The sequence below is a fragment of the Halichoeres trimaculatus genome, unplaced genomic scaffold (assembly GCF_033239565.1).
Source record: "Halichoeres trimaculatus isolate MK-OKI-2021-1 unplaced genomic scaffold, fHalTri1.1 fHalTri1_scaffold_6, whole genome shotgun sequence".
NCBI lineage: Eukaryota > Metazoa > Chordata > Actinopteri > Labriformes > Labridae > Halichoeres > Halichoeres trimaculatus.
The window spans coordinates 27,808,491-27,818,530 of NW_027437184.1; the positions used below are offsets into that span (position 1 = coordinate 27,808,491).

General features: G+C 37.7%; 1 protein-coding gene across 1 annotated transcript; it reads right to left on the reverse strand.

Moving 5' to 3' along the window:
• Positions 1-2,899: 2,899 nt before the first annotated feature.
• Positions 2,900-9,611, reverse strand: LOC141791983 (F-box only protein 50-like). Its single transcript, XM_074672723.1, has 6 exons — positions 9,470-9,611; positions 7,091-7,168; positions 6,919-7,015; positions 6,233-6,328; positions 4,787-4,925; positions 2,900-3,277 (listed from the first exon to the last, which is right to left on the reverse strand). Exons 1-6 carry the CDS (start codon positions 9,609-9,611, stop codon positions 3,110-3,112), a joined length of 720 nt encoding a protein of 239 aa, XP_074528824.1. The 3' UTR covers positions 2,900-3,109.
• Positions 9,612-10,040: the final 429 nt, after the last annotated feature.

Sequence of the window (10,040 nt, forward strand, 5' to 3'; positions counted from 1 at the left end):
CCGTTTACTAACGGCAGGCAGCGGTAGTGATGCTGCTGAGTCCACGAGGTGAGTGAGATGTTGCGTTCAAGGTTCCCCAAAAGCTCTGGGTTTCCAAATTTCTCAGCTGGTTGACGATGCTCTTAAATCCGTGATTTTTTTAAAAAAGAAGAATGAATGAAAGAAAAACCCTGATACTTGCTAATGGAATGAAGAGTCAAACAACTGGCTTAAGCTCCATTAAGATAGATTGGCCAGTTTTCTATGCAAAGAACGAGTCAGCGTTGTATCCGAGGAAAACGAGAAGGCAGCATATGGAGTAAAAAGTGCGCAACTGCAGCTCTGACAGGTGTCTGTTCCTAAAGCAGGCAGTCCTTCATAGTTTAAACAATTAAGGCATTATTGACCTTAAGAATTTTTTTCCGCCATACATTATTCACCTTTTTTTTGTTTTATTTATTTTTTTTTTACTTCATTAACTGAATTTAAAACTATTTCCTGAAACATAAAAGAAAATAATTAAAAAGGAAAAATTCGTGTGATTTGCAAAAAAAAAAAAAAAAAAAAAATACAGAGATTTCATAAAGAAAAACACAACAACAACAAAAAATCAAATATTACACGTGTTTTTTTTTTTTTTGCAATGCAATGCAATGCAATGCAATGCAATGCAACATTTTCTATATTTGTTTTATGAAAAGCAAAACCACGGATTGTTAGACACAAATATAATTACTGTTATTATTTTCTTTTGTCTTGAACTGTTTTTATAAAATCATGTAATTTTTTGTGAAACACTTTTGTGTTTCATACATTTTGTCTGTAAAGTGATGATTTAAAGTTGTTGACTGTTTCAGTATATTCATGCGTTTCGTGAAATGTTTTATATTTTTGTCAAAGGTTGTGTTTGATGAAATTCTTTCATTTTGCAAAACGCTTTTGCGTCCTTCAACACGTTTGTCTTTTTTTTGCATTCTATGAATCAAATTGCATTTGATGAACTACTTTTATGTTTAGTTAAATTCTATTTGGTTTTTGATTGAAATGTATTTAAGTTGTATGTAACAATGAGAGTTGTTTGTTCAGTTAACCCTCAAGGCCACTGCAGTAGTAGAACATCCTCTGAGTTGTATTTCTCTTCTCACAAGATATGGAAAGGAGATAGTTTTAAAATTTGCATGACAGTATTTGCCTAGGACTCTGCTCAGCCACTGGAAATTATTTCAGGCAAGTTTTGTATCACATCGGAACCCACACACGGTTCATGTTCTCCTCATCCATTCACAAATATTACCTTAGTACCAGTATTTTACTTAAAACTACACTGTGTCACAATCTCTTCATCAAATAATGCTATAATGGTATGAAAAGCAGTGTAAGGGTTTGAGGTTGCTTGAATGTGAAAAATCTATTGTTAGTGTATTTTACTAGTTTATTGTTGACACACTAACATGTTGGTTTAATAAATGTTTTTAAAGAGTGCTTGGACCTGGAGCAAGACCTAGGAGATTTGCATATCTTAATTTGAGGGGGCAGGTGTAAAAGAAGATAAGCAGCTTAAACCTTAACTACTTTTCCCCACAGCTGAGATTCACAGTGGGCAGCACATCCTGCTATTTAAAAAAAGCAGTGTTCTTTTGTCAAACGACACAACAGGGGAAAGGGATTTTATTTTTTATCCACAGGAGGGCGCCAAATCTTAAACCAACTAAAATATCCTCAAGGAGCTTTAAAGAACAACTAAAAAGCTCGAGGAAGGACTTTGAGTTCTCTTCAAGCACGAGTTGTTCCTGCGTCCACTCTCTATCCGTCAGAGATTATGTGTTTTAATTTGTTGCTCTCAGATATTCATTGGAAATATTTGGGTTTTTTTTCAAAATTGTTCATTTGTCCAGATTTTACCATGGGTTAACCTTTTTGTTTGATGCGTTTAAATTTCTGAAGTAGTTTTGCTGATTCACCTTTTAATCTTTAGATATGAAGCTCTTTATGGTGTCTTTGAAAGGTGCGATAGGATAACATTTATTTTCCTTATCTTAATGAATGAACTATTATTAATACTCAAAGATATTACAGAAAGGTAAGTAAAGTGTTTATTTATTGTACAAATCAATCAATAAGTAAACACTTTCATTTATCGATAGTTCTAATGGCATTGGAAGAAAACATATTTAACACCTGGTCCATAACACGTGTGACTGGCTGAATGAATTGGACACAAAGGATGCTATTAACATGGAGGGGCTAACTACATTCTGTTTAGGAGCATGGCTCTCAGTGGAAAATCAACAGTGTTATACACTTTGTTCTGCAGAAATTAAACTTCTAACAGTGAAGTACCGTCGTTATCATCACCCAAGGGGGTTCTCTGTCATTGCCATCATTGCTGTTCCTCTGACACAAAGTTGTCTTCAAACAACCTCTGCAGCGCCACTCTGACCTGCAAACCCCTCACCCTGAGAAGTGTGTTCTGTGTTGTTGCATCTCTGGTGTTTTTACTGAATGACTATCAAAGAAATCTTGAATCTTGAAGTAGTGCAGTGCTGGGACCTGTTTAAACCGCAACTCAGGTGAAAGTGAAGATGCAAAGGTCTTGTTGTTAGGTTGACTTGATGATATTTCAGTTTTTGTTACCAGAAATAAAATAAAATGTTAATCAACCCAACTTCTAGTTTTTGTGCAAGAAAAATAAAACCTCAGCCCTGAGGTGAAACAGCGATGCTTTTAAATTACCAGATGTTTCGTTGTAGTTATTGTTTATCCTTTGCTAAGTTCATATCAATATGCAACTAAAGCTTTCCACTAGATCAAGAACCCATCATTTCTGTGTGAAGATATATCAACAGTGCAGTAGAAGAACATTAACACACTTGAAGAGTTTTTTAAAAAAACCCTGTGACATTAGAAATTAGGTGTTTATTTGTTGTTCCAATCCCAGTGTGGTTATTCAGAGAAAACTTTAAAGCAGTGCAAAATCAGTTACCTCAGCAATTAAGTTTACAAAAACCCTGATGAAGACATGGTTTTTGATATTCATCAGTGCATTATAAGAAAGCAAAGGTTGACTGATTTGAAGGCATGAAGGTTGATCATGCTGGTTAGACTAAGTTAGCTCTGTGCTTTCTCGTTTTCAGGAGGATTGGGAGCTGGTTTTAGTTGGTCTGACTATCACGGAGCTGTCAGTGACCAGCGTTTTGTGGAACCCTCTAGCAATCCCTTCCCCGACTTTCTCCTTCAGACGGTGCTGGAAGTGGATGTATCTCACGCCTGGTCCATAACCAGAGAACACATGCGACACCTGCAGGCCGACAGAGAGACGCACAGTTAAAAACCATAGTTAGACTCAAACCAACTTTCTTGAAGCACCTTTTGTAAATTCTGGCATGCAGCCCAGAAAAGAACACAATATAAAACACAAAAACCTGAAAGACAAAGCTGAAACAAACAAACAAACAACAAGTTGGATGAAAAAATAATGATTGCTATACTAATGCCACAAAATAACTCTCAATAAGGAGTCAGAATAAAAGTTTTTTCTTTTTATTATTTAGCAAGCTAGATGCGCTAACACAGCAACAGAGGGAACAACAGAAGGCAGAGTAGCATCATGTTATTCACGGACATGGCTATCAGAGCTAACACCAGACACCAACGCCACATTGAAAGAACTACACCTGCTGTGAGCAGACAGAGATCCAGGAGACAGAGACTGAACAGACTGCTGAAGAAGATCAGTCCTGGACCCTGTGGAGGTGGAGGCTGGCTGAACTGGAGAATGATGGACAAGCTGTCATCATTTGTTTTCTTATGGACCTTTTTGCACTTTCTATACACTTTCTTACTTTTGTTTTCTTGATTGCTGCTGTGACTCCTCCTGAATTTGCCCTCAGGGATAAATAAAGTATTTTCTATTCTATTCTATTCTATTCTATTCTATTCTATTCTATTCTATTTAACACAAAGCCAGACACAGTTTTTTTTGCTCTGTGAATTGCTGGCTTTACTTCTGTTCTTTACTTTCAAAGTGGGTGGAAAATTTAAACCTCCATTACATTCAGTTTCCATGGTTCAACTTTATGTTTGCCCTTCTCTTGTGCAGAATGCATCTCTGTGGCAGCAGATAGCATCCACGCTGTGGAGGCAGTTAGTTAGTTAAAGACTCAGCTTTAGTAGCTGGTTCTTGTAAGAGAAAAATACTTGCTGAGTCACATGAACTGAGCCTGAAATCCTGTCACTGGGAGCGTCTACGCTGAGGTTGTTCACGCTAATTTGGTGAAAGCGACTTGTTTAGTTTGTTGTATTGAAAATATTCTTATTTCAATAAATTTATGAAGTTTTTTTTCTTAACTCACTGTCAGATGTTTTCAAGCTATTCAGGTGTCATTTTTGTCTTTTAATTTCCAAAGGTAAGATTTTCTGGACTTGTCAGGTGAATGTGACTTATATTAAGTCTAATAAACAACTTAACTACTAAAAGTAAATCAGAAGCGCTTGCTGAGATTACAGATTTTGCGGTGAGCTGCAGTGTTTTAATTTCACTCTCACCTAAATTTACTAGAGGCAGGTGTCTGCCTGATGATGATTGATTTTTGCACAAAATCAACTGTTTCCTTTTGGCATTGACATTTTACTTTTTGTTCTCATCATCTTTACATCTTAAATACAGCTATTTTAGTAAAAACTCACTTGAGTAACTTTGATTGGGGGTAAAAGTTGACTGAATGAGCTTTGAGTTAGTTGAATTTTCTACAGTGAAGTAAGCAACAGCAGACATAATGTTTGAACCTGTGTGGACTCAGTGTTTTACCTCCTTCCAGATGTATGAGTCAGAGTTGAGGTCTTCTGTTGGCCTGACTGAGTGCTCTGCAATCACTGTGTCGTTTTCCGCGCCCAGTAACTTCACATGCAGCTCATAGATGTGTTCATTCATCCTACTCTCCTCATACCTGAAAAGGATTTACAGGTTATAATTAGAGTTATTTGGGTTACTAAGAGTATTACAATAAAATTCACTTTTGCAGATTTATCACAAAATGTTAATTAATCAATTAATTTGACCCTTGAGGTTTTCCCAGCTAAGCACTATATTTTTCAAGGATATGATAAAGATGGAAACTGACCTAAGACAAGAATTTGTGTTTTAGGTTTTTTTTTTTGCTTATTTGTGTCATAATTCAAATGGTTTAAGGACTATGGAGTTTGAGTTCAAACAATTAATCAGACAGTAGGTGATTTCTGTTTTAAAAAACAGGTGATAGTAAATTCCCCACAAAACTGAAACTAAGCAAAGCTTTATGTTTTAAAAGCCCTCTAAATAACTCCAAGTTATTTATATTCTGTTACATTCTGTAATCTTTAGCCTGAGATGACATTGTTTTGCTCAACATAATGTGGCCTTTTGTGCAAAACATGCAAACTTTTTTCAAACATTTAAATGTAAGCAGCTTATATTAAGCCAAGATGAGAGTTTACACATTTCTTTAGTAGTTTGACGGCAACCTCTTCTGTACTTTGCCCACGAGCAAGAAAACTGTCATGAATATCTAGTAAAATGTCACACTGCTGACAAACAGATGGAGAACCTCCTAGAAAGAAAAGCATCCCTGCAGCAGTCCACCAATCAGGCCTGTATGTTAAAGTGGCCAGATGAAAGCCACTCTACCATACAGCTGTTATTTATTCATTTTTTTTCCTACTGACCATTAACTATTTAAGCCAAGTTCAAACCATCTGTAGTTTGCTTGAGTTGTCTTGCTGTGGACTCATCTTCCCAGAAGTCTCTTATCACAATGACCTCCTTCTTGAAGTGGCACTGACAAAAAAACATCTTGAATTTCTCAAAGAAAATAATATTTGCAGAGAGTGGCCTTTTAATGAAAATTAGGGTACTGGGTCATTTTAAGGCCAAAACCTTTAAAACCATTTATCGCTTGATCTCAGAATCCCTCACATAGATCATGAGTCCACCCCCTTCTGCATCATCCAGATTCTTTTTTATGGATATGGCAGTCTGGGATTTTTAGATTAGGAGTTTAAGAGATACCATGGCCCATCTTATGGTAGGCCAAAACTGAAAGAGCACATAAGCTAGTCAAAAAAACAACCCTCAACAGCTTGTCTTTCTACTCTAATAGAATCAGTTGGAGGTGATTGAGCAAGACCTCCTACTCTAGCGCCCAGCTTTATAAACAAAGAAAACATTTTGTGAATAATGCCACACATTTTAATGAATACAAACTGCTCATTAACTCACCAGTCCTGGATGACAATCTCAGGCTGAAACTCATCCAGCAGCTCGTCCCACAGTCCCTCCTCTTTCAGGTCCACAATCTGCTCCATGGATAACCAGCTTGTCAAAGGGCCCAATAAAAATGTCATTAAACATGAGAAACATGAAAATGAATGGCTCAAAGAAATATTTTAAAACCATAGTTTTCTCCAACTATCATGTTTACATTTACCATAGGGACTCAATTCCAGTGACTGCTGGATTCCAGCACATCATATTGAGCAAGAACCCCATTGCATGCTTGGCACTGAATTGAGCAGACTTTGATAGATTTATTTAAAATAACTCAAGGGACCATAACACAAGAAGTAACAGATTTTTTTCTTTCAAATTGATGTCTATAACCATTAAAAATAACTGGAACAAAAAAACCCACATTTTTGCTGTTAAGTTTGAATACATAAAATTCACTCCCAGTCCAGTTTTTTTTTAAGAACAGAAAAAAAACTCTCTTGGAAAAGGCTAAAAATGTGCTTATTTCTGTTTCTCACCTGAATATGTCAGTATGAGACATAGTAGGGATTGACTCACTTTTGGAGACAGTTTATAGTGAACACTTTGGGTGGCTAGTGCTTGGTTTTCACCTCCAAAATTAAGGTTTAAGAAAACGTTCACTAACCAGCTGTATGGTAAGCCTCTATAACACTTACATCTGACTTGTCCAGCCACAGACAACAGCAGTAGATGGGATGCCACTCCTGTCACGTGGAAGATATTCCCTGCTTATATTCCAGCTGCTGAAGTCAACTGAAGATTAAGAAATATTCAGAAAATCTGCAAAAGTTATTTCTTCATTCAGTCGCTGCCACTCTAATATCTAACCTTCAGAAGGATGATGAAAATATCTTTCCATTGACCATTTTCTCTCAGGGTTGGGTGGGGGCATGTCCTTACTGAAGCCTGTGAGCAAAAAAGACACAAATCAACTGCTGTGAATGGTACATCAACTACAGCAGGTGAAATCCAACAGACTTAATTCCAAGTGAAGAGATGATGGAGAGAAAAAAAAGTGGCATAAAGAATAACCACATATTTAGTAGTTTTTAGTTCATTGTGGTTTAATTAAAGATTCTGTGAGGAGGACCTGTTTTAAACTTCTGGCCTGGAGTCTTGCGCACACTGTCACGAGGACTTGACTTAACAAGGTGTGTGTTTGTTTTTGTGTTTCAAGACGACTTTTTGCTGGATATAACATGATGAGGTAAGGTATTTATCAGTACAGTTACGTAGAGCTATGGTTTGAAATGTGACAACAAGCAAACTGTCAGTTTGTGCAGTAGTTTAGTAGCTGTCCACATGTAGCACCACTGGCAGCCGGCTGCTCTGGGACATGTACCTCATGTGTAATGTTAGTGAATCCTGGTTATGTCCTACCAGTCATCTACCAAGCAGAGCTAACATAACCTCACTCTTCATCGTATTGATAGACTCAAGTCTGAACAGACCACTGCTGAAAAACTGCTACATGTGGGTTTGAGCAATGAAAACAAACAGACAGTTTAGCCAATATGTTAGCCTTTAGCATGTGTTTTAGCCTTTGTCATGTGCTTTAGCCTTTAGCTTATGTGCTACACTCTCCCGTTTAGCTCTCTACTGCTCTTCTGTCCTTTCTCTGTCTGACAGTTAGGCTCCTGTGTCCACCATCACTACAAAATTAATCACAGAGATCGTTTTCAGCAGAGAAAAACTCAGATGTCTCTTCTCACTACTAAACTTGTCAGCTGGCGTGGTGTTGTCAGAGAGACTTAAAGCGTTTTTAAATCACCTGTGTTGGCGCTGATAATCTCATTTTAAAGAGTGGATCAGGTTTTTATCCAGTGGCGTTTTCTCCCGGAGGCCAAGGGAAGCCATGCTTCCTCTCTTTTTTCAGACTGTAGCTGTGTTTTAATGAAAATACTCCTTTATAACAGTTTCGATAATTCTTCTGTGTTTCATCACTATCATCTCTCCCTTATTTCTCTCCTCTACTTATTGAGCATTTTACGATGTGTAAAACAGCGCCCTCCTAAATGTTATGCTTTGAATGAGTGGTGATAATATGATACTGCACACTGTTGCCTGCAAGGAAGCCAAGCAGAGTTGGCATCCCTTGGTGAAAAAAAAAAAGAATGATTAACCAATCAGATGAGGCTGCGGTCATGACACTGCTCACCTGTGATTGGCCAAGACTGTGTCAAGGGAAGCCACCCCGTCTTTGGCCTCAAACCAATCAAATCACAGTATCCTCATCATCATCAAGCCATCATCAATGAAATCAGCGATATCAGCACATTAGCAGTGTGCATGAAGCGGCCGGTTGTGTGTTTAAGTGGGCGGTTGAATTAATTAATACGATGTTTAAGCTAAGTCAAGAGGACAATGTACGTGTGTGAATGAGTGACTGAGGGTGGGAGAATGAAAGGGTGTGTGTCGGTGTTCAAAGTAAGTAAAATGAGAGCTCTCTGGGCGCTCTAACAGGTCGCTCCATTACATGAAATAGCGATATACAAGCTGCAACATAGTCTTTTATGTACCACACTTCCTAAAAATCATACAGATTAGAGGCTTTGTCTCACTTGGCTTCCTCAAAAAAAAATCCCCACGCCACGCCACTGTTTTTATCTAGGTGAAAGACTTTTGCAAGATCCCTTAAAAGCTCTTCACAGCCTCTTTGAGACTCACATTAGCATTAAGTCACTTTTTTTGCCTACAGCTGCATCGAGGATCGAGGATAAGGATGTTGTGAGTTGGCTGTAATATTCACCACACTATACTGCACACTATCTGAAATACTTTACAACAAACACAAGTAGTATCAAGCATTTCAAACAATATTTAAGATAATTCAGATCCATTTTTTCTGCTACAGGCTACTCTGTCTCTTAAAACCCTAGCTGCAACATAATGGCAATAATCTTTGTCTTGAGAACGAATAAAAGCAGAATTAAAATCTGTTGTTGTTTCATAATTTTCTTTTCCCACATAAAAATAAATTCACTATCCAACTATCAAACTTGTAGGGAACCACTCTTTGTTAACATGTTACTATAAAAAATTGCAAAATCATTAAATATTTGTTTCCTAATGTTATTTCCATTGCAGCCATATCGATCACATTGTTTACTTAAGACGAAGGGTGCACTGAGTCCTGCAGTGAACTCTACATTCCCATCTTCCTCTGCTCTATGGCGCACTTTAAAACATGACATGTTGTGTTGTTACCGTGAGGTGATGGGTTCTTTAGTAAATTCCTCCCCAGCGGTCTGGCTTCATACACGGACTTCCAGTCCACACTGTCGGGCATTGGAGCTCCCTGCAGACCCCACTCCTCCTCACACTTCATCTTCCACTCAGAGGCAGACATGGTGCTAACTAACAGTAAACTCACACTGATCCAGAAGAGTGTGTGGACCTTCATTTTGCCACTTAGACAAGCTCACACACGACTGTAATGTTATCAGAGAAGTGTCTCTCTGTGCTCACAGAGATCTCTGTGCCTTTGAGTCATTTTAACCAGCCAGGGTTGTTATGAAAGCTGCTGATGAAACAGACAATTTCTGAGAACCTCCCACAGCATACAACATCTGATTTACTGGCAGGGACCTTTACCTTCCAAAGGTCATTATGTTGGATTGTATTTAACTTACACTGTGAAAATAAAAACTTAAAATTTTTTGTCTGAAAATGATTTTTTTTGTTGAGTAAACTAAATGTGTGTGTGTGTGTGTGTGTGTGTGTGTGTGTGTGTGTGTGTGTGTGTGTGTGTGTGTGTGTGCATAACAAACCACTTCAA